This window comes from Mustelus asterias, chromosome 3 (genome assembly GCF_964213995.1).
Source record: "Mustelus asterias chromosome 3, sMusAst1.hap1.1, whole genome shotgun sequence".
NCBI lineage: Eukaryota > Metazoa > Chordata > Chondrichthyes > Carcharhiniformes > Triakidae > Mustelus > Mustelus asterias.
This window is the reverse complement of record NC_135803.1, coordinates 30,937,073-30,961,755: the sequence shown is the minus strand read 5'-3', so window position 1 is coordinate 30,961,755 and position 24,683 is coordinate 30,937,073. Positions and strand designations below refer to the sequence as shown.

Sequence of the window (24,683 nt, the reverse complement as noted above, 5' to 3'; positions counted from 1 at the left end):
TCTTTCATCTTTTAATCTATTATTTTGTAGATTCTAGAACTGTGTTCAAATAGATGCTATAATCTCTGACTTTTCTTAAGGCAAAATCACTCAATTTCACTGTTGCTACATGGAAATAACTATTTCCTGGATATATAGAAGATTTTAAATACCCATGGAAGATGCAAATTTAGTTTTTATACAACATGGACAAAATTTCAGGAAATAGCACTAACTCCTGAGGGAAACAACCTCTAATTAAAATTCTGAGCACAATACATTGACTGGATCACTTTTCAGACATCTTGATTAAGGCAAGCCAGCGATTTTAATAGAAATGTCCCATTGCATATGAAAGGCAAACAATGATGAGAGTCTTTATAAAGTTAGTCATGACACCAAAGTCATCAATGCCCAAAGTCAATGCTTCGCAGTGAAATCTGCCTGATATTCCTGTCACTATCGTGCTCACTAATCTACATTGGCCCCTGGTTAAACAACACTTAAATTTAAAATTCTCATCCTTGTTTTGAAGGCCCTCCATGGTATCATCCCTCCTTATTCCTAATCATCTCCAGCCCTACAACCTCTACTAGTTATGACCTCCTTCAACAATCAAAGCCCTAAACTATGGAATTCCGTCTCTAAATCTCTCTTTACACTTTTAAGGTGCCCCTTCACTCATCTGATGAAGGGGCAGCGCTCTGAAAGCTTATGCTACTGAATAAACGTGTTGGACTTTAATCCGTTGTGAGACTTCTTACTGTGCTTACCCCAGTCCAACGCCGGCATCTCCACATCATGACCTTTAAGATGCTACTTAAAACCTAGCATTCTGACCAAGCTTTTGTTCACCTGCCCTAATAACTTCTCACATAGCCTAGTGTCAATTTTTATTTGGTCACACTGTGAAGCACCAAGATGTTTTTCTATGTGAAAAGGGACTATATAATACAAATTGTTGGCACAGTAACTGCACTGTCCTTATTGTTGATTACATGTTGTCACCAAATTCAACACAGGTTTAGGAACCACATTTGGGACTATAATCTACAAAAGGACATGTAGTTAAATACCATTACAGTTTATCCTATATGGGTACATTTCGTCTGTCCGCGAACTACAATACTATTTGTTTTTCCAAAACATATTTTGCAGCCTTTTCCATGTACCACCGCCCCCGCAAATATTTTCTTCACTTTTATGGACACATATCCAGTCTCCAACTGTTTCAGTAGATACCCCTGCCTGTCCAATACTCCTGTTTCTTAGTTAATGGTTCAGCACTGGGAAAGGTGGAAGACCAGCTTAACTGCAAAGACGTTACAGATTTACATCGCGAGAGTGGAGTTTTTGCATGAAAGTTTTGTTTAAGACTCGCAATCCATCTTATTTCCATAATGTGGCTTTCGCCAGAAATAGGCCACGTTTTAAAATTAAAATTGCGATTAATTCCCCAGGACTAACTCTGGTCTGGTTTTGGACCCGGGGGAATCAGATTTAACGCTGGCGGACCGTGACTCCTTCCAGACACAACATAAACAGGCACAGGCCTAAAAATGGCTGAGTTTGGATAAGTAGCATTTTCTGCAGCAGCTGAATTATGGTTAAGTGTAGGAGGACTCCCTGCAAACCTGCTGGTTAAAGTAGGCGGGGAGGATGTTGGAGCTCAGTTAAAGAGGGAGGCTGTCTGTCTACCTGTGATGAAGCGCTGTTTTCAAGAACTCGGTCGAAACGCTCTGGATGTCTGTGTTCTCATATTGTTCACTTTTCAGGAGAGACAACAAGGTGGGCCCGTGATAACCCACCGACTGGCGCATGAGGTCCTTGTTCATATTCAGCAACAATTTAACGCCCACTGACCAAACTCCTCGACATATTGCCTCCAGAAGTTGGTTGGGGTTGAGCGAGGGCTAACGTGGCACAATCGAGCACACAAGTAAGAGCACACAGACATTTCAGCCCAGCGCCAGAGGCACATCCCGCGCCTGCGCGCTCCACCTCCCTCGCTCTGCGCCTGCGCGCTCCGCTCCACCTCCCTCGCCCTGCGCCTGCGCGCTCCTCTCCACCTCCCTCACCCTGCACCTGCGCCCTCCGCTCCACCTCCCTCGCCCTGCGCCCTCCACTCCACCTTCCTCGCTCTGCGCCTGCGCCCTCCGCTCCACCTCCCTCGCCCTGCGCCTGCGCCCTCCGCTCCACCTCCCTCGCCCTGCGCCTGCGCGCTCCACTCCACCGCCCTCGCTCTGCGCCTGCGCCCTCCGCTCCACCTCCCTCACCCAGTACCTGCGCGCTCCACTCCCTCGCCCCTCTCCCCGCGCCTGCGCGCCCTGCTCCACTCCCTCGCCCTGCGCCTGCGCACTCCGCTCCGCCGCCCCTCTCCCCGCGCCTGCGCGCTCTGCTCCACTGCCACATGCCCCGCGCCTGCGCGCTCCGCCTCCCCTCGCGCCTGCGCGCTCCACCTCCCACTCCCCGCGCCTGCGCGCTCCACCTCCCCACCCCGATCGATCCGCGCCACCGCGCATGCGCGCCCCGCTCACCTCTCCCCGCGCCTGCGCGTTCCGCTCCACCTCTCCTCTCCCCGCGCCTGTGCGCTCCGCTCTACCGCACTCGCAGGTGCCGCTTCTGTTGCTTCGAGTCTGCGCACTGTCACCTCCTTTTCCTTCATCTTGCCAATTTGTGAAAGGGAAGGCAGATGGGGCATCTCATTGAAACTTACAGGATATTGAAAGGCTGGGGTAGAGTGGTCGTGGGGAAGATGTTTCCGTGAGTAGAAGAGACTAGGATCAACCGGCTCAGCCTCAGAGTAAAGGGCCGACCCTTTAGAACCGAGATGAGGAATTTCTTCAGCCAGAGGGTGGTGAATCTGTAGAATTCATTGCCACAGAAGGCTGTGGAGGCCAGGTCATTGACTGTGTTTAAGACAGAGATAGGTAGGTTCTTGATTGGTAAAGGGATCAAAGGTTACGGGAAAAAGTGGGAGAATAGGGTTGAGAAACCTATCAGCCATGATTGAATGGCGGAGCAGACTCGATGGGCTGAATGGCCTAATTCTGTTCCTATATCTTATGGTCCACATACTGCCTTTCACCACTTCAGGACAGCCCAAAGTGCTTTACAACCAAGCAAGTATTTTTGAAGGAAGTGCAATGACTGTTGTAATGTAGGCAACATGGTGGCCAATTTGCGCAGACAAACAGCAATGCGATCATGACCACTTGGTGCTGATTGAAAGATAAGTATTGGCCGATTCACCAGAGATAACACAAAAAGCAGAATGCCGTTGGTGCTGGATATTTGAAATGAAAGCAGAAAGTGCTGGAAATACTCAGCAGGTCCGGAAGCATTTGTGGAGAGAGAAACATTTATTTATTAGTGTCATAAGTAGGTTTACATTAACACTGCAATGAAGTTACTATGAAAATCCCCTAGTCACCACACTCTGGCGCCTGTTCGGGTACACTGAGGGAGAATTTAGAATGGCCAATGCGCCTAACCATTACGTCTTTCAGACTGTGGGAGGAACTCGGAGCACCCAGAGGACACCCACGCAGATACGGGGACAGTGTGCAGACTCCGCACAGACAGTGACCCAAGCTGAAACTGTGTGTGACCCCCAAGTGTGTAATTTCATGGCAGATTCAGTAATAATCTTACATCTTTGTGCATTTTTTCTCTTCTCCGCTTGTCTATTTATTCTCACATTTTTGTCAAAGTTGTCAAGTTGACCTTTCACATTATCATTGTTAGTGGGTATATTTATAATGGAATCTACGCAAATAAACTTTTGCTTACATGATTTGGCTATTGTGGAATATAGAACAGATCACTGACCCATTTGTCAGCTTTGCTACCTTTTCGACTTATGATGTGGAGATGCCGGCGTTGGACTGGGGTAGGCACAGTAAGAAGTCTCACAATACCAGGTTAAAGTCCAATAAGTTTATTTGGTAATGGCAGATCTTCAGTGTCCTTAGCAATGGAACAGAGGAACTAGGCAAAGATTCTCAACCACTTGACCATTTTGGCCGATATGACCAGGGCACCTGGATCTGTTAAACCATTCCTGACACAACCTGCCTTCCCCCACTTCCACTTTGGGTCTTGGCTCAATTATCTAGCATTATTTTTTTTTCTGCTGCTGGTGGTCTTTTACTGTTTGCAGGATTTTTTCTTTCATGACACAATGTTTTATGTGTAATTTTAAACATTAAACGTGGAGTTCACCGATGAAGGAAGACATGGATGAGTAACTACATTAGTGGGGTGGAGAGAGGAGGCCCCACGAGTGTAGTGTATTTCAGATCCTTAGCTTGAAAATTAAAATTTCAGTTATTTAACTAAAAATGGCAAATGAAGAATTTTGAACAGTTTGTGGGAATCTAGTATCTCGAATGCACAGAGCTGAATTACTCTGAAAAACAGGGTCGATTAACCCACCTCTCCATTGTTGCTCTCCATCTCTATTGTATTTTAAAACCTTATCTCTGGTTTAGAGCACAGGTTTGACGGGCTAAAAGGCCTACCCCTGTCCCCAGCCTCTAATAAAGAGGCATAAATACCCAAGATATTTCTTTTTGCTTTACAGATGTGGTCTGGCCTGTTGTGTACGAGCAACATTTTTGTGTATTGAAGAAACCCAAATTGGGTGGATGTCTCACAAGAAAACAGAAAATGCTGGAAAAAAACTCAGCCGGTCTGACAACATTTGTAGAGCGAGAATACAGCCAACGTCAGGGGCAGCTCGGTGGCACAGTGGTTAGCACTGCAGCCTCACAGAGCCAGGGACCCAAGTTTGATTCCGGCCTCGGGTGTCAGTTTGCACATTCTCCCCGTGTCTGCGTGGGTTTCCACCGGGTGCTCTGGTTTCCTCCCACACTGCAAAGATGCGCAGGATAGGTTGATTGACTGTGTTAAATTGACCCTTAGTGCCAGGGGGATTAACAGGGTAAATATGGGGGGTTACAGGGACAGGGTCTGGGTGGGATTGTTGTCGGTACAGACTCGATGGGCCGAATGGCCTTCTACACTGTGATTCCCAGTCAGGATGACCCTTGGTCAGAGCTGTGCGAAAGAGGAGCACTACTTCTTCAGGGAAGGCATCCCCGGAAGATTCAGATTCCAGCATCCGCAGTATTTATCTGGGTGCATTTCTCACCAGCTTGGCAGGAATTTCCAGAGTTCACCAACCTGACTCATGGGCTGCGGATGACATTTATTGGATCAGTTGAGTTCCAAACCAAACTAGTTAAGAAATGCGTTGAAAGCTTATGGGATTTAAACGTTAATGATGTCTTGATTTTTCTCTCGATGCGGCATGTGGGGTTGGTTCCCAGCATTTGACTATGTTTTTAAAAAATAGTGCAAGTTTCCAACACCCGCAGTATTTCACTTTTTGAGGAAATTCCAGATGAGTGATTTTTGGTGGGCGGAGTGGGGGGTTCTGAGGGAGGGAGGGGGGGGGGAGCGGTGTAGCTGCAGCAGCAGCAGCAGCAGCAGCAGCGCATCCCTCACACGTACCAGTGCAGTGGCGAGCGGCCAGCCCTTGCTTTCTGCTGCTGCCGCCTTTTTTTTGCTGCAGTCGTGCCCGCCGCGCGTGCCCCGCACAACGCGCCGCGCACGCGGCGCCTGGCGTCCGTCGGCAATGCGGGTGACGCATCGATCTGGCGCGGTGTTTGCCGGGGGATGGAGTTTTCCTGGTAGGGGCCCGCTCTATCTCCCTGACGGAGGGGATGCCGGGTGAAGGACTACAACTCCCGGCGTGCCCTGGGCTCCCCTCCCGATTGACGCACCGAGGTTAATTCCCCTCAATCAGCGGTGCAGATTTTCCCCAAGGAAAAGAGACGTTCAACCGAAGTGGGGGGGGAGGGCTGAGGGTTTTTTTTTGACGGAAACGTTTTAGTTCCTGGAAACATCCAGCGCGACAGATTTAAAAGGGGGAAAGGAAAAAAAAACATGAACGAATGCCGTTTACCCAGAATCTGACCGACCTGGAACTCCCGATCAAAACCATTTTAAGGAGCGAATAACATTACATCCGTCAGTGGGGTAAAAACAAATACGTCCGACAACGAATCCAAGACCAGAAGGCGAAGAAGAAGGGGGGGGAAGACAGGTCAGCCACACGGCGAGAGACGAGAGCTTTCGGGTGAAGATTAAACCGGTGAATTGTTTTTAACTGGATCGTGTCGCAACTGGAGTGCAATCGGAGCAGCAGGTACCCACACCAAGATACTCGGCATGGCTGATATTTGTAGCCCAAGTCAATGCATTTGGGGAGGGCAAACACAACCAGAGCATACACTACTGACAGGAGGCTGACCAGTGCAGACAAGGATCTTGATCGCTGAATATAGCAGGAGGGGTAATGAGAAGGCGCAAGGGTTACTTTCCTTTATTGGCAAGGCATAACATATAAGAATATGGTATTTTCTACAACACAAACATTACCTCCCCTGCCCTCCTTGCTTGTACTGTATCAAACGCCAGTTTGAGGAACGCCAGTTCCTTACCAAAGCTTGTAATGCTTGTACTGTATCGAACGCCAGTTAGGCTACAGCTTAGAGTACTGTGTACTGTTCTGGCCAAGCCATTGCAGGTAGGATGTGATCGCATTCAGAAGAGGGTACTTACAGAAGAGATTTACAATGATGTTGCCAGGAATGGAGAATTTTAGTTATGTGGAAAGATTGGATAGGCTGGGGTTATTTTTTTCCAGGGGAAGTTGAGGGGCGATTCATTTTTTAGGTGTATTATATTGTGAAGGACTTAGAGTGGATAGGAAGGATCTATTCCCATCAGCCGGGAGGGCAACACCTAGAGGCAATAAATACATCTAAAGTAACTAGTAGAAAGATTAGGGGGTAGATAAGTACTTTTTCACCCCCTCGGGTTTTTGGGCATTCTCACTTTCTGGAAGGGTGTTTCAAAGTATAAATCTTCATTGTATTAAAGAAAACTACACAAAGTAACCTACATGGACCAAGATCTGAAAGATGGGATTCAGCTCCATAACTTATTTCTACAGCTGTGTTATGGTTCAGGTCAGAAACTCCAAAATGTTTTATGGAGCCCGCCTGGATCATAAGTTTTGCCTGTTGAATTTGGTTAGGATAAGCATGATATGCTTCACTTCAGGTTTGATTCAAATGACCCACTAGGGAGCTTCTATCAAACAAAGTTTATTTAAGAATATAGTTAATATATATAGTAAGAAAATTGGCAAATAATGTTCTCAGTTACAAACAAGAAACAGAACAACCACTATAATGTATAACCCTCAACAAGTATATCCAATGTGTTCCAATCAAACCAATCTCGTAGACACAAGACCCCATTCACAGGTTTAACGCAGCAAAGACTAATGCTCACATGATACTGGAATTGAGACCTTTGGATGAAGTCTGCAGTTCTCTGGATAGATTCAGAACAGCTTCCCAAATCACCAGGGAGACTCGGCAAGCCTCCAACAGCTGGTTTTCCCCCTTCTGAAAGGCAAGACCTTTCAGGTGACCAGCAGAATTTTCAAAACCAGGGAGAGAGAGGGACTTCTTTTCAGCTTGATGACTAAAATCTCAAAATTGCAGCTCCTAACTGAAAATGAAAAAAACTTACTTGACCTGCCAACCAGTTTTTTTCCTAACAATGCAGAGTCATAAATATCCCAGTAAAAATAAACAAACCCCTATTTAAGTAGCAATAAAAAAGACTTGTTTGTAGACAGCCCGGCAACAATGAGAAAAACAAACTGAAAAAGTTTGCTGACAACTGCAAAGAAGATGATTTAAAAAAAACACTTCTTAAAGGTACATCAACGTCACAGCTGGCATGAACATAATGAGTTGAATAACCTATTCCTGTGTTGTAAGATTTTGTGTTTCCCATGTTCCTTCCTGGCAAAAGGAGCTAATATTTAAGAGGTTGAGTAGTGCTGCAAGTGGTTGCTGAATAAACCTGTCAAAAACTGGTTTAATCATGAACTGGCTTTTGTTATCCATATAATCATTTTAGCAGGGATGCAATATGACAGAGGGTTAAGTACTCTAGCACATAAGCATGTTACGGTAATCCCAGTTAAATATTTTGCATTTTAATGTACTATACTGTACCTATTTTGCTCTCGTGCAAGATTATTCTGCATTTAGAATGCAGTGCTGAGAATAATGGACACTGTATGCGAGGGCAGACCCAAAGCCGAAGAATTCGGCAATGGGTTAAGTGTAGCCCAGCAATTCAATAATTTAAAAACTTGAAAGTACTGTTGAGTTTCAAAAGAATGGATTAGTTTATTGTCATTAAACAATATTAAAAGAACAACAAAATTGTAGTGAAATCTAGGTTACCCCTCAGTGTGAGGAAGAAGATTGACAATGAAAACAGATTTTACTGTTTGTATTCACAAAATGCTACCCTTGAAATGACCATGCTAGAGCCGCACCTTACCTTCTGTGCCTGGATGGGCAAGGAGCAATGTGTTTACATAGAAAACAGTTGCCGTTTGGCATGTCGTCATGAGGAAGGATTTAAGACTTGAAATATCGAATGACTTATTCTTCAGACTATGCTGCCAAGTCTTTTTTTTATTCATTCATGGGACATGGGCTTCACTGGTTTGCCAGCATTTATTGCTCATCCCTAGTTGCTCTTGTTCAGAGGGCAGTTGAGAGTCAATCACATTACTGTGACTCTGGAGTCACATGTAGGCCAGACCAGGTAAGGACAGCAGATTTCCTTCCCTAAAGGACATGAGTGAAGCAGATGGGTTTTTCAACAATCGACAATGGTTTCATGGTCATCAGTAAATTCTTAATTCCAGATTTTTAAAAATATTGAATTCAAATTCCACCATCTACTGTGATGGGACTTGGCCCCGGGGCCCAAGAACATAAGAACATAAGAAATAGGAGCAGGAGTAGGCCATCTAGCCCCTTGAGCCTGCCCCACCATTCAATAAGATCATGGCTGACCTGAAGTGGATCAGTTCCACTTACCCGCCTGATCCCCACAACCGCTAATTCCCTGACCGATCAGGAATCCATCTATCCGTGATTTAAACATATTCAATGAGGTAGCCTCCACCACTTCAGTGGGCAGAGAATTCCAGAGATTCACCACCCTCTGAGAGAAGAAGTTCCTCCTCAACTCTGTCCTAAACTGACCCCCCTTTATTTTGAGGCTGTGCCCTCTAGTTCTAGCTTCCTTTCTAAGTGGAAAGAATCTCTCCACCTCTACCCTATCCAGCCGCTTCATTATCTTTAGGTCTCTATAAGATCCCCCCTCAGCCTTCTAAATTCCAACGAGTACAAACCCAATCTGCTCAGTCTCTCCTCATAATCAACACCCCTCATCTCTGGTATCAACCTGGTGAACCTGAGCATGAGTTGTTGAAGCTTTTTCTTTATTTTCAAGCATGTCTGTTTTTTGACTAGAGTTTTAATTTTTAATTATTTTTCTTTATATCTACTTGAAAGCGAAAACACATCAAATCTTGGCCTGATTTCAAAAGCATGTGAACATGAGGGACATTGACGTTGGAACAGAATATGCAATCTCCAAGCCTGTGTGTAAATCAGGAAATCAAAATTCCCAGCACTTGGAAAACTATAAAGAACAAACGGAAACCCAGGTTAGACTCGTATGTTTTCCTATATATAGAGGTTTTAATGCTGTTGTGTGTGTGTGAGCAGCAACTTGCTGATTTTTGACATAGAATGGCCTTATTAAAATTGCAGAGAATATGCAGCTCAGAAACAGGTCATTTGGCCAAGCTAGGCCTTGCTGCCATTTATGTTCAACTCGAGACTCCTCTCATCCTTCTTCATCCAAGTGTCTCTGAGCATATTCCTCTGTTCTCTTTTCCCTCACATGCTTATTTAGCCTCCTCTTAAATAATACTATCCATTTAAATCACTCCGTGGTAGCAAGTTCCACATTTTCACTTGTTTGGGTAAAGAAGTTCATGATAAGAAATCAACTGAACAATTTTGCTATAACAGAACTTAAGAAGCTACAGAATTTTCTCCGAGCAAAGGCAAGGCTCAATGTCAATGTATGTTCCATAAAGACATGGAGCTTTGGCTATTCGCGCATTGAACTGGAATTGGCTCTTGGACAATCCACATAGCCCGTTTCTCTATAAGTTTTAATGGCTTCATAATTCTGTTTCCACCACCTTTTCTGATGTGGTATCCCTGCCCTAACAACACTTGGATTTTAAAAAAGGCCCTAACTCCTCTTTGTTGTTTTTGTGATTCAGTACGTTATTGACTTGTAATTTATCTCAACCTCCCCTATAAGTGTTCCTCTTTATTTTCTAGAGTCTTTGTTAGCTCTCACCTTAACTTTTTTGGTTCTTGGGAAAAATGCTCCAATTCCCCCCCTCACCTTATAATTAAAAGTCCTCAATCATCGTGTCATCTTAATAAATGTCTTCTGCACCTTTTCAACCATGAAACCCTAAAGTTTGTTATCCAAATATGGCATTTTGCCCAAGTCTTTGATTTTGTAAAAGTTTAGTGCTGTGACTTATTTATGTATTCTTTGCCCAATTGAAGTCTGGAAATGTATTTTTTTAAAAGCATAACCAACTCTTTGCCCCACTTGTAAAGATTTGTCTATCTGAACTCCTAAAATGTCCTCTTTCAAAGTTTTACCGTGTCTGTGTCCTTTCCTTCCGCTTAAAATGTATTTTCTGCATTAAGATTTGGTCCTCTCTTTATCTGCCCAAGCTGTTAACCTGTAAACATCTTCTTGAAGGCACTTCATAGTTGACCACGCTTGCCTATTTTTGTGTCATGTGCAGATTTTGATAATGTGCCCCAGAGCTAAATCCAGTCAGGGATAAAGAGGAGCAGTGATCCTTACACTAACCCCTGAGTATAGCAGTGGTCCAAAAATACTTTGTTTTCTGTACTTTAGCCAACTAATACAGTAGCAGTTATCTGTGTGCTTTGTTTTGAGTATTAGAGAATGTGCTGTACCAAGTGTCATAATTGTTGCATCTGATCATAGGACCATGAGACTTAAGGGCAGGAGTAGGCCATTCAGCCCTTCAGGCCTGTTCCACCATTTAATACGATCATGGCTGCTGTAATTGTGGTCTCAACTCCAATTTCCCATCTGCCCCCATAACCCTTGACTCCCTTGTCTGCGACAAATTTAACCCGGCCTTGAATAAATTGAGTGGCCTATGTTGGATATGTACAACATATTCTTGATTAATGGTTGAGTAGTAAATACTTTTTCCAGCTACAACTGCTAGTGTAATTACAAATGTAAGGCAGCATCTAAAATGTTACAGTTGATAGAATTTAGAGCCTTAAGAGTTTATAATGACTGATAAGAAACAATTACATTTGGTGGATTGGGATGTTGCTACACAGGTAACTATTCCCCAGAAAGATGACAGGAATGCAAGGTAAGACCATAGAATGTAGGAGCAGAAGTAGGCCATTCAGTCCATTGAGTCTGCTCTGCATTCAATTAGATCATACTACTCTGACATAATCCTCAACGCCACTTTCTTGCCTTATCCCCATAACCCTTGATTCCTACACTGATTAAAAATCTGTCTATATCAGCCTTGAACATACTTAATGCCCCAGCATCTAAAGTTTTCTGTGGTAAAGAATTCCACAGATTCACTATATCGGAGAGAAGAAATTTCTCCTCATCTGTCTTAGATGGGTGACCACTTACTCTGAGATTATACCATCTGGTCTTAGTCTCTCTCACAAGGGAAAACAACCTCTCAGCATTTACCCTGTCAATGCCCCTGAGAATCCTATATGTATCAATAAGGTCACCTTTCATTCTTCTTAACTCCGATGAGTTCAGGCCCAACCTACTTAATCTCTCCTCATTAGAAAATCCCTCCTTACCCAGGATCAACTGCGTGAACCTTCTCTGGACTACTACCAATGCCAGTATATTTTTCCTTAAACAAGGGGACCAAAACAAAGTATTCTAGATGTGGTCTAACTAGTACCTTGTATAGACTTCCCTATTTTTAGCAAGACTTCCATATTTTTGTCCTCCATTCCCTTTGAAGTAAAGGCTAACATTCCATTTGCCTTCTGAATTACCTGCTGAACTTGACTGCTAGCTGCTTGTGATTTATGATAGGCAGGTCTTTACCTGTTGCTGGGCCGATCCATGACACTAATCAGCCATCTTTCCTGCTAAACTCCTTTCCCAGTCCATTCCAGCCAACTCTGCCTTCATTCCTTTATAATTACCCTTATTTAAGTCTCGCACAGTTGCTTATGACTCAAGTTTCAATCTGAGTGCTAAATTCTGCCATGTTAAAGTCACTGTTCTCTAGGGGATCTTGTATTCTGAGATTGTTTATTAAACCTGCCTGTTTATTACACATTATCGGATCCAAAATCGCCTGGTCCCTGGCTGGATCCACAACATATTACTCTCGGAAACTGTCCCAAATACACTTGATGAATTCTTCCCTATGGCTACCTCTGTCAATTTGATTTTTCCCATCTACATGAAGGTTAATATCACCCATGATAGTATTGCCTTTTTTTTATATGCCCTGTTATCTCTTGATTTATTATCTGTCCTACAATATAGACTACTCCAACCAATGTCTTCTTCCCCTTGTTATTTCTTGCCTCCACCCATATGGATCTACATCTTTCAATCCAAGATCATTTCTTGCTATCTTACTTATTCCATCTCATACTAATAAAGGTACCCCACCATCCTTTCTTTCCCGCCTGTCCTTACGGAAAGTCACATACCCCTAAATATTCAGTTCCTAGTTTTGATCTCCTTGTAACCCCGTCTCTGTAATGGCTATGAGATTACCACTCACCTCAATTTGTGCCATTAGTTCATTTATTTTGTTCTGAGTGCTACGTGTTTTTAAGTAAAGAGCCATTAATATCACTTTGTTACCATTTATTCCCATTTTGACTCTTTGTTGCTTTATTTTCATGGTTGTACACTCTGTCCCTTCCTGTTACACTCTGGGTATCATTACCTAAATAGCTGCCTTGAAATGCTGCCATATCCTTTTGCTTTGTGAGTCTAAATATCCCCTCTCCAGAACCATCCCTCTATTTAGTTTAAAACTTTCTCTACTTCCTTAGTTATTCAATTTGCAAGAACACTGGTCCCAGCACACTTTAGGCTGTCCCAACAGTACAGTCCCCACTTTCCCCTGTACTGATGCAAGTGCCTCACAAACCGAAACCCATTTCTCCCATACCAGTTTTGAGCCACGTATTCATCTCTCATGTACCCTTTGCCAATTTGCACACAGCTCAGGTAATAATCCAGAGATTATAAACTTGGAGGTTCTGTTGTTTAATTTAGTGCCTAGCTCCTCAAATTCTTGATGCAGAACCTCTTTCCCCATTCTACCTATGTCATTGGTACCTATGTGGACCACAACTGAATCCTCCCCACTCACTGCAAGTTCCTCTCCAGCCCGGAGCAGGTGTCCTGACTCCTTGCATTGGGTGGGCAACGTAGGACTTTCGTTCCTTGGCACAGAGAACAGTGTCAATCTCCCTCGCTATATTGTTCCCTGCGACCATTACCTTCTTAAATGCTTCCCCCCTACTTGAATGGCTTCCTATCCCACAGTGCCGTGGTTAGTCAGCTCATCCATCCTGCAGCTCCGACACTCATTCAAACAAGCTGAAAGAATTTCAGACCTGTTGGACAATTGCAGTGGCAGACACTCCTGCCCTCTGGGTCCCCTTACCTGCCTCAGCTGCAGTCACACCCTCCTGTCCCTGACCATTTTCCAAACCAGAAGATTCTATCCTATGGGGTGTGACTGTCTCTTGAAACAATGCGTCCAAGTAATTTCAGTGTCTCTGAAGCAAAGTTCTGCAAGCTGCAGACACTTACTGCAGACATGCTTGCTTTGGATAACACCAGTATCCATGAGCTCCCACATGCTGCAGCCTTGACACATCACCTGTCCTGCCATATTTATGATCCTTAATTAATTACTTCATTATTTTCAGTTATTTTCTTTTAGATATTATTTAATCTTATCACAAACTGCAGGACAAATTTAAACCTTCTGTAAATAGACCTTGGCCACTTACTGGATATTTACCAAATACTCACCAACAGCTCACCTGCTCCTCTGTAGAACACAATAAGAGTTTTAACAACATCAGGTTAAAGTCCAACAGGTTTATTTGGTAGCAAATGCCATTAGCTTTTGGAGCGCTGCTTCTTCGTCAGGTGGAGTGGATATCTGCTCTCAAACAGGGCATACAGAGACACAAAATCAAGTTACAGAATACTGATTAGAATGCGAATCTCTCAGCCAGCCAGGTCTTAAAGATACAGACAATGTGAGTGGAGGGAGCATTAGGCACAGGTTAAAGAGATGTGTATTGTCTCCAGACAGGACAGCCAGTGAGATTCTGTAAGTCTAGGAGGCAAGCTGTGGGGGTTACTGATAGTGTGACATAAACCCAAGATCCCGGTTTAGGCCGTCCTCATGTGTGCGGAACTTGGCTATCAGTTTCTGCTGAGCGACTCTGCGCTGTCGTGTGTCGTGAAGGCCGCCTTGGAGAACGCTTACCCGAAGATCAGAGGCTGAATGCCCGTGACCGCTGAAGTGCTCCCCCACAGGAAGAGAACAGTCTTGCCTGGTGATTGTCGAGTGGTGTTCATTCATCCGTTGTCGCAGCGTCTGCATGGTTTCCCCAATGTACCATGCCTCGGGACATCCTTTTCTGCAGCATATCAGGTAGACAACGTTGGCCGAGTTGCAAGAGTATGTACCGTGTACTTGGTAGATGATCTCACATGAGATGATGGCATCTGTGTCGATGATCTGGCACATCTTGCAGAGGTTGCTGTGGCAGGGTTGTGTGGTGTCGTGGTCACTGTTCTCCTGAAGGCTAGGTAGTTTGCTGCGGACAATGGTCTGTTTGAGGTTCTGCGGTTGTTTGAAGGCAAGAAATGGGGGTGTGGGGATGGCCTTGGCGAGATGTTTGCCTTCAGCAATGACATGTTGATGGCTCCGGAGGAGATGCCGTAGCTTCTCCGCTCCGGAGAAGTACTGGACGACGAAGGGTACTCTGTCCACCGTGTCCCGTGTTTGTCTTCTGAGGAGGTTGGTGTGGTTTTTTGCTGTGGCGCGTCAGAACTGTCGATCGATGAGTCGAGTGCCATATCCTGTTCTAATGAGGACATCTTTCAGCGTCTGGAGGTGTCTGTTGCGATCCTCCTCATCTGAGCAGATCCTGTGTATACGGAGGGCTTGTCCGTAGGGGATGGCTTCTTTAACGTGTTTAGGGTGGAAGCTGGAGAAGTGGGGCATCGTGAGGTTATCCGTGGGCTTGCGGTACAGTGAGGTGCTGAGGTGACCGTCCTTAATGGAGATGCGTGTGTCCAAGAATGCAGCTGATTCCGGAGAATAGTCCATGGTGAGTCTGATGGTGGGATGGAACTTGTTGATGTCAGCATATAGTTGTTTCAGTGATTGCTCACCATGAGTCCAAAGGAAGAAAATGTCATCGATGTATCTAGTGTATAGCATCGGTTGAAGGTCCTGTGCGGTGAAGAAGTCTTGTTCGAACCTGTGCGTGAAGATGTTGGCATATTGAGGTGCGAATTTGGTCCCCATGGCTGTTCCGTGTGTCTGGATGAAGAACTGGTTGTTGAAGGTGAAGACATTGTGGTCCAGGATGAAGCAGATGAGTTGTAAAATTGCATCTGGAAACTGGCAGTTGTCGGCGTTGAGTACTGAGGCTGTTGCAGCAATGCGATCATTGTGGGGGATGCTGGTGTAGAGTGCTAAGACATCCATTGTGACGAGGAGTGCTCCTGGTTCAACTGCTCCATGTGTGTTGCATTTCTGTAGGAAGTCCGTAGTGTCGCGACAAAAGCTGGGGGTTCTTTGTAGAATGGGTTTCAGGATGCCCTCGACATAGCCGGAGAGGTTCTCGCACAGGGTCCCTGTAGAACAACAGAAACTAATTCCTACAAGGTAGAAAAGTAAAGGAGTGCCACCCTCCCCTCCTTACCTAACTCCCTTCTCTCATCAAACTTCTGCACTCAGTGCTGGTCACACAGAGAGTATCTGAATTTATATTTAACATTATGATTTTGAACAGATCTGTTCATAGGGCAGAAATTTCTGTAGTTTGCACTTTGAGTTAGAAACTTTCCTTTATGTTAGTGCAATGTGACAAAGACAGCTCCTCTGACAGTATTGCTCTTCCTTAGAATTGCACTGGATTGTTGGTCTGGATTACGTTTTCAAATCCTATGGCAAGAATGCTATATTACTGAGCCAAGGTTAATGTATTGCTATGACAGAATTTGCACACAGTCTCAAAAATAGTTAATTGGCTTTGGTGGTATTGGTTGAAGGATGCCTATTCGTCATGATATGAGAATTCTCTGCTCTTTGGATGAAAAAAATGATAATTGGACCCATTACATCGACCTGAACAAGTAGACAAGGGCTGAGTTCAACATTTTGACAAAGATGGCATTGATAAACATGCAACATTACTTGGAGTATCTGACACATCATCTTAACTAAGGCTTTCAGGGGTTCTTGAAATTACAACATTCTGACTTTGGATAAAAGTTACTACCAGCAAATCAAATTGGCAATTATGCATCATTTTGAAAAATGTTATAGACATCAGTTTCAGTAAAACTCTGCCAAACTGTTGGGAACTTTCATCTAACAAATGGGAGACATCTAAGAATGTTGGGGGAAGTAAGGGTGGAAATTGCAGAGGATCTTCCTGTCCTCTTTAATTGTGGGGTTGTTACAAAAGGACTGGAGAATTGAAAATGTTGCACTTTTGTTCAGAAAAGGGTGTGAGGGAAAACCCACAACTGTAGGCAGTAAATTTAATCTCAAAGGTGGGAAAGCATTCGGAAACGATAATCTGGGCCAAAATTAATAGTCACTGAGACAAGCGTTGATTAATTAAAGAAATTCAGCTACCATTTGTTAAAAGAAAACCATTTTTAACTGACTTTTGATTTTTTGATGAGGTTAATGTGTTGATATTGATGTCATGTATTTTCAAAAGACTTTGATGAAGAGCCACAAAATAGACTTGTCAGCAATGTTGAGGCCCATGGAATAAAAGGGACAATGGCAGCATGGATACAAAGTTGGCAGATTGACAGGAAATGGGGCACTCATTCAAAAGTAAGCTACTGCGGATCCTGGAAAAGTGAAAGAAAAACAAAAAATATTGAAATTACTCAGCAGGTCAGGTAGCATCTGTGGAGAGAAACAGAATTAACATTTCCGGAAGAAAAGGAAAATAGAAATTTACAAGTTTTGAAGCCAGTCGGGGGGGGGGGAAGGAAGAACAAAATGGAAGGTGTGTGAAAGAGTGGAGGGCAGGAGAGATTAAAAGACAAAAGATTTCATGATGCAGAAGCCAAAGAATGGTAATAGGTATAGTAAAAACACAAAGCTCTCTCTCCTGTGTGCTCACTCGCTCTCTCTCCTGCACGCTCTCTCTCCCTGCCCTGGAGGTTTGGACATATCTTGATTTGATTTATTATTGTCACATGTATTAGTATACTGTGAAAAGTGTTGTTTCTTGTACGTTGTACAGACAAAGCATACCGTACATAGGGAGGTAAAGGAGAGAATGCAGAATGTAGTGTTACAGTCATAGCTAGGGTGTAGAGAAAGATCAACTTAATGCAAGGTAGGCCCATTCAAAAGTCTGATGGCAGCAGGGAAGAAGCTGTTTTTGAGTCGGTTGGTATGTGTCCTCAGACTTTTGTATCTTTTTCCCAACTGAAGAAGGTGGAGGAGAGTATGTCCAGGATGTGTTGGGTCCTTAATTATGCTAGCTGCTTTTCCGAGACAGTGGGAAATGTAGACAGTGTCAGTGGATGGGACGCTGGTTTGAGTGATGGACTGGGCTTCGTTCATGACCCTTTGTAGTGTCTTGCGGTCTTGGACAGAGCAGAAGCCAGACCAAGCTGTGATAAAACCGGAAAGAATGCTTTCTATGATGCATCTGTAGAAATTGGTGAGAGCCGTAGCAGACATGCCAAATTTCCTTAGTCTCCTGAGAAAGTAGAGGTGTTGGTGGGCATTCTTAACTATAGCATCCACATGGAAGGACTAGGACAGGTTGTTGGCGATCTGGACACCCAGAAACTTGAAGCTCTCGACCCTTTCTACTTTATCCGGATCGATGTAGACAGAGCATGCCCTTCACTATGCTTCTTGAAGTCGATGACTAGCTCCTTCGTTTTGATGACATTGAGGGAGAGATTATTGTCGTCACATCAGCTCACCAGATTCTCTATCTCATTCCTGTACTCTGTCTCATCATTGTTTAAGATCTGATTCACAGCGGTGGTATGTCAGCAAACTAGAAAATTGAGTTGGAGGGGAATTTGGCCATACAGTCAAAGTTGTATAAGGAGTATAGTAAGGGGCTGAGAACACAGCCTTGTGGGGCACCAGTGTTGAGGATGACCATGGAGGAGGTGTTGTTGCCTAACCTTACTGCGATCTGTGGGTTAGCAAGTCTAGGATCCAGTTTCGGAGGGAGGAGCCGAGCCCCAAGCCATGAAGTTTGGAGATGAGTCTCGTAGGAATAGTGGTGTTAAAGACTGAACTGTAGTCTGTGAATAGGAGTCTGACGTAAGTGTTTTTGTTATCTAGACGTTTCAGGGTTGAGTGTAGGGACAGGGAAATGATGTCTGCTGTGGACTTGTTGCAATGATAGGTGAACTGCCGTGGATCCAGGCAGTCTGGGAGGCCGGAATTGATTTGTATCATGACTAACCTTTCGAAGCACTTCATAATGATGGATGTCAGAGCCACCGGATGATAGTCATTAAGGCACGCTGTATGGCTTTTCTTTGGTACCGGGATGATGGTACCAGATGATTATTACTGAGGAAGAATTTGGGATGGCTGTGAAGGTACCTAGTGCTTCTTCACTCCATTCTTTCTGAAACTCCAGTTGCCTGCACAGGAGGTCAGGAAGGCACTGTTACTGCATCTGCAGTTCCCCATGTCCTCTCTGGACTGGTCCACTAACTTGACCCATGCTCCTTTAGGCAGCCAGCACCTGTGCTGGAAGGTACACGGTCAAAGGCATAGAGAATGCAGTATGGCTGTTGGGGGATGGGGGGGAAAGAGAAGCCACTCACCTTTGCAATGCCCATTGCTCCTCTAATCACAGACTGTTTCTCTGCCAGATTTGATGCTGGTAAGCTTGTTGGTGCTGAACAGGGATTGGAGGAGTAGGTCATTGTAGGTCTGTCACTTCCACTTGCCATTATTTTGTACAGTGAGTATATGGGCCAGGTGGAGGGTCAGGGTAGGCCAGTTCTGTCTTGCAAGCTGCAATTATATCCAATAGATACATAATTCATTGTGCAAAATGTAGCCAATCAGTGAACTGCCTGAAGTCTTTAGTCTTATTTTGCCATTCTTTCCCTATGTCCCAGTTTTTATTCTTTTTTCAATGTTTAGATTCTCTACTTTTTGTAATTGACTTCAGCATTGTACTTGAATGGTTTTGCATACTGTTTAAAATTAAATAAATGAGCATCTGTTTACTGGAGCAGCTGTACCCAAATATTTATATATCCGTAGCCAACAATCAACCAGCTCAGACCATGTCTCTAACACCATATATAAATTTACACCCTTTACCATTAACTTGTGTCAAAAGAAAGTCTCATTTGTGTTGTTAATGTCCCTGATTCTGAGGCAAAAGTAATGATAAAACTATTAGCATTCACCTTTAAGTGTGAATCAGACTGCAACTTTTGCTGACTGTTCATGTGCAGTAAAATGTAGAAGTTAGAAAATTGGAGTTTGTTTCCCTGCTTTTCCAATAGCTTAACAATAATGATATCATGCTGAGAGACTTGGTATTCAGATGCATGGCAATTGGTGAAGGTGGGATATTTACACTAAGCATGCCAGAAAAAGATAGGGTTTGTTAACTTAAGTACATGATTTCCTTTAAGACCTGGAAAGCAACAGCCAAACCAGTCTTAATTGGTGAAATCACCCTATTAGGCATTGATAATTACAAATGTGGAGTCTCATTTCTTCAGTTTTTAATTATTGTTTAAAATAAATAAAGTTACTTTTTCTTTGTCTCTTATCTCTCAACACCATCTTTATTTTGCTTTAGTTCACTTTTTGCACATGATTTGACACTGAATTAACTGTTCTAATATAGATTTCCTACTCCAAAGTTTGTGCCTCAGTTGGGAATATTCAGTCATTAGTTAAGGAGATGCATATTGTTTGCTCCATCCTCCAAAGTCTTGGATCCTCTATTGAGGGCAGCATGTTGTTTTGGATTTCAAGTCATCACAAGTTGCAATGCAAAAGTCCTTGAAAGTCTGTGTAAGCTAGCTAGAAGTATAAATAGAGTAATAGTTCCTGTAGCTATTTAAAAAAGAAAACAGTTAACAAAGTGAGTGTTGTTTCCATGCAAACTGAGTCTGAGTAATTAATAATGGAAAATAAAGAAATAGCAAATGAATTGAACATGTCTTCACCATGCAGGATGCATGTAACATCCCAGAAATAGCTGTAAATCAGGAAATGGAAGAAAATTACAATCACCAAGGAAATGTTACTGAGTAAATTTTGGAACTGTGAGCTGACAAATCCTTGGCTCCTGATGGTCTTCATCTTAGGGACTTAAAGAAAGTGACTAGTGAGATAGTTGATGCATTGCTTTTCATTTTCCAAAATTCCCCAGGTTCAGAAAAGATCCCATTCAATTGGAAGATAGCAAATGTAACTCCTTTATTCAAAAAGGGAGGGGGGGGGGCAGAAAGCAAGAAGCTACAGGCCTGTCACAGGGAAAATGTTAAAAGCTATTATTAAAGATGTTATTGATAGCAGGGCATTTAGAAAAATATAAGGCAATCTGGTGGAGTCAACTTGGTTTTGTGAGAGGGAAATGATGTAAAACCGATTTGTCAGAGTTTATTGAAGGAGTAACATATGCTGTGAATAAAGGGGAACCAGTGGATGTACTTGGATTTCCAGAAGGCATTTGACAAGGTTCCCTTTGAAGGCTATTGTGTAAAATAAAAACTTATGGAGTTTGGCTAACATACTGACATGGCTAGAAGGCTGGCTAACTAACAGGAAACAAGAGGATAGCCACGAATGGGTCTTTTTCTGGCTGGCAAGATGTAGTGAGTGGTGTGCCACAGGGATCAGGATCCTCACTGATTTAGATGAAGGGACAAAAGATATGGTTGCTAAATTGGCTGATGACACAAACATTAGATTGCAAAGGGACATAGAAGGCTACGAAGGGGTATAGATAGGCCAAGCAATTGAATAAAAATCTGGCAAATTGAGTACCATGTGGGAAAATGTGAAGTTGCCCAGTATGGCAGAAATAATAAAAAATAAGCATACTATCTTCATGTTGAGAGATTGCAAAGCTCTGAGCTGTAGAAGGATCTGGGTGTCCTAGTGCAGTAGGATAATTAGGAAAGCTAATAGAATTATTAGTAATTAGGAAAATGAATTAGGAAAGCTAATAGAATGTTATTGTGTATTGCGAGAGGAATTGAATGTGTAAGTCGGGAGGTTATGCTTCAGTTATTTAAGTGGTGGAGTAGTGTGTGCAGTATTGGTTCACCTTGTATAGGAGAGTTGTAAATGCGTTGGAAGCAGTTGGACTAATACTTGGAATGGGCAGGTTGTCTTATGAGGTATGATTGATAGGCTAGGCTTGTTTCTGCTGGTGTTCAGAGGAGTAAGCAGCATAGAAGTTAATTGAAGCATACAAGATCGTGAGGGGTCTTGACAGGGTAGATGTGGAAAGGATGTTTGCTTTTGTGGGAGAATGAACGAGGGGCCACTGTTTTTGAAAAAAATAGTGGTCTCCCATTTAAGACAGATTCGGATAATTTTTTCGCGTGAGCGTCGTGAATCTGTGGAACTCTGTTCCTTGAAAGATGGTGGAAGAGTCTTTTGAATATTTTTAAGGCACAGATAGATGGATTCTTGAGGTAGGAGGGAATGTGGAGTTGAGGTTAACCAGATCAGTGCAGGTTCGAGAGACTGCTATTTTGTAAGTTTGTACGAATGATGAGCACTATTCATTCACTGCTTACTGCACAAATCTGGGCCATTGCATATTCTAGGTAGGCAAGAGTTGCACAGGAAGGCATCTTGGATTTAAAGCGGCATTGTTTTTTGATTTGATTTATTATTGTCACAGGTATTGGTATACAATGAAAAATATTCTTTCTTGCGCGCTATACAGACAAAACATACTGTACATGGGGAAAAGTTTTAAAGTTTATTTATTAGTGTCACAAGTAGGTTTACATTAACACTGCAATGAAGTTACTGTGAAAAGGAAAGGAGAGTGTGAAGAATGTAGTGTTACAGTCGTAGTTAGGGTGTAGAGAAAGATCAACTTGATGTGAGGTAGGTAAAAGAGTTAGAATAAAGTTTTGGAAGCACAGAACGAGAGTAAAAGGTAGAATTAGGAGGTATGCTGGGCACAGTTTGCTAAAAGTCACCTCATTCCAGCACCATCTTGATTTATTGGCATAAAACATTTAGATTTATAATTTACTGACAACTAGTTCAGATAGTTGCAAATGTGTTGATCAATCGTGCCTAGGACAGAGGGAAAGCTTCTATGGAAGAGATGTGTTTCACTTCAAATAAGAAACAAACTTCCCAAAGTGCTTTATAAGCAGTGAATTACTTTTGAAGTCCTGTCATCGTATTGTAATCAACCAGGGCAGCCAATTTGCACAAAACAATATTCCACCAACAGTATTGAGATGAATGAGTAGTTAATGTATTTAATGGTGCTAATTAACAAACAAACAGATCACGAGGGGTCACGGGCTCAAGCTGAGAGGGGCGAAGTATAACTCAGATATCAGAGGGACGTTTTTTACACAGAGGGTGGTGGGGGCCTGGAATGCGCTGCCAAGTAGGGTGGTGGAGGCAGGCACGCTGACATCGTTTAAGACTTACTTGGATAGTCACATGAGCAGCCAGGGAATGGAGGGATACAAACGATTGGTCTAGTTGGACCAAGGAGCGGCACAGGCTTGGAGGGCCGAAGGGCCTGTTTCCTGTGCTGTACTGTTCTTTGTTAAATGAGTATCTCATGATATTTGGAGAATGTCTTTGCTTTTTGAACAATAGTCCTGGATTTTTTTAACCTCTTTCAAAATAGGTGTATAAACTAGGTTGTTCAGTAAGTTGAACTAATTGGAGTAAAATAAATCTCAAGTCGACAGATGTCTTAAAGAACTTAAACAATCACCCCAGTTTCTTTTCAGCCTAACCTGCCAAGTGTGAATGGATGGTTCAAGTCATGCACCCATTTTACATCCTGCCTGATGTTTACTTCAGTGGAGATTAAAATCTACTGGAAGGAGTGTGCTTGGATAAAACTTAAAACCACCCTTCTTCCACCAGGTGGGTTAAGTCAAGATTACTGATTTACACTAGCTCACCATCAATATTGTTAAAACACTCAGATATAGGACTTTAGCACCTTAACCTTGAAGGAGTTCACTCCATTATCTTTACTTAATTCTGTTCCAAACAGAAAACACTTGTAGATCATTCTGAAACAGGAAGAAAACAGTTTTTGACCTTGATATTCTGCAGCAAGTTTCAGCTCTTTCTCCGCACCCCTGCAACACCCCACCAAAGAAATCCAATTAACCAGGACGTGAGCAATATTTGTTATTAAGCCAGAATATTTCGATCAATAATAAGAAGCTAGTTGTAGCTATGATGCTAAAAACATCTTGATTTTGATTGGTGACTTATTTTACTTCTGTTCTTTCAACAATGCTGTGTTGGTATTCCAACCTGTTAACCTGAATGTTAGTTTCTCCTGACTTGCACAAAATATTAGTTGTGCTTGCAAAACTCAAAAAGCACTGTTCAGCATTAGATATGAGTCAGCAATTGGCCAACATTTGCTGAATAATCCTCAGCATGTTAAGAATTATGCTGACAACCAATTGTCAGTCAGGCTCGCAGTGTGATGTCTTTGCTTGTACTGGAGGCTACATATATTAATACACAGGGTCCTGTTCTTTGTAGACAGAAAAACGTGTACATGCATTGTGAATATTTCAGCTAGTCAAAATAAGTGTCAGCCATTTGCTGGTTCATTCCTTGAGGCAGTGTCTGACCAATCAGAATCAAGCTGCCTGGTTTAAATTTCAAATAATGCTTGACAGTTAACTGTCAGTCACCATCAACTGATGCATCTCCATGTCAATGCTGCTATCAATCAGTGTCGACTTGCCAACCAACCAGCACTTTGTTCTCATACAATATAGATTTGTTGTTACCTTTACATTGGTATTCTTGTGAATTGTCTTGACAAGTGCAAGACTGAAAGCTTTGACAAAAAATTTTTTTTTTCAGGCAATAAAATATTAGTTGAATTGTTGGTTTAATTGGAGCTATCACCTCTTGAGCAATAAAGTTCTAGAGCACAAAAATCAAGGCAGACACTCCTATTCAGTACTGAGGTAATGCTGCACGATTGAAGATTCCATCTTTAAGATGAGATGTTAACTGAGGTCCATTCTCTTTCATGGGTCTTAGGCATGAAATATATCTTGGCACTATTTCTAAGAAGAGCAGATGAGTTAACCCTGATGTCCTGGCCACTAATCAGCAACTCAAAATACGGATTGTCTAGTCATTATCACAATTTTGTTAT

At 43.0% G+C, this 24,683-nt stretch overlaps 2 protein-coding genes across 9 annotated transcripts in view; one reads left to right on the top strand and one right to left on the bottom strand.

Annotated features, from left to right (window-relative positions):
• The window catches only part of ttc14 (tetratricopeptide repeat domain 14), a 57,987-nt gene extending 55,859 nt beyond the window's left edge, over positions 1 to 2,128 (bottom strand). For all 8 annotated transcript variants that reach the window (XR_013496762.1, XM_078206922.1, XM_078206925.1 and 5 more), the window contains exon 1: positions 1,678 to 2,128. Coding sequence is in view for 7 of the 8 variants with exons in the window: in XM_078206922.1 (XP_078063048.1) it covers positions 1,678 to 1,814 (137 nt within the window). In the remaining variant the exon portion in view is untranslated. The remainder of the gene's footprint in view (positions 1 to 1,677) is intronic.
• Positions 2,129 to 5,748: 3,620 nt separating this feature from the next.
• Positions 5,749 to 24,683, top strand: part of abcc5 (ATP-binding cassette, sub-family C (CFTR/MRP), member 5) — a 110,532-nt gene continuing 91,597 nt past the window's right edge. The window contains exons 1-2 of the mRNA XM_078206917.1: positions 5,749 to 6,193; positions 9,447 to 9,601. Of these exons, the coding sequence (XP_078063043.1) occupies positions 9,491 to 9,601 (111 nt within the window). The 5' untranslated portion in view covers positions 5,749 to 6,193; positions 9,447 to 9,490. The remainder of the gene's footprint in view (positions 6,194 to 9,446; positions 9,602 to 24,683) is intronic.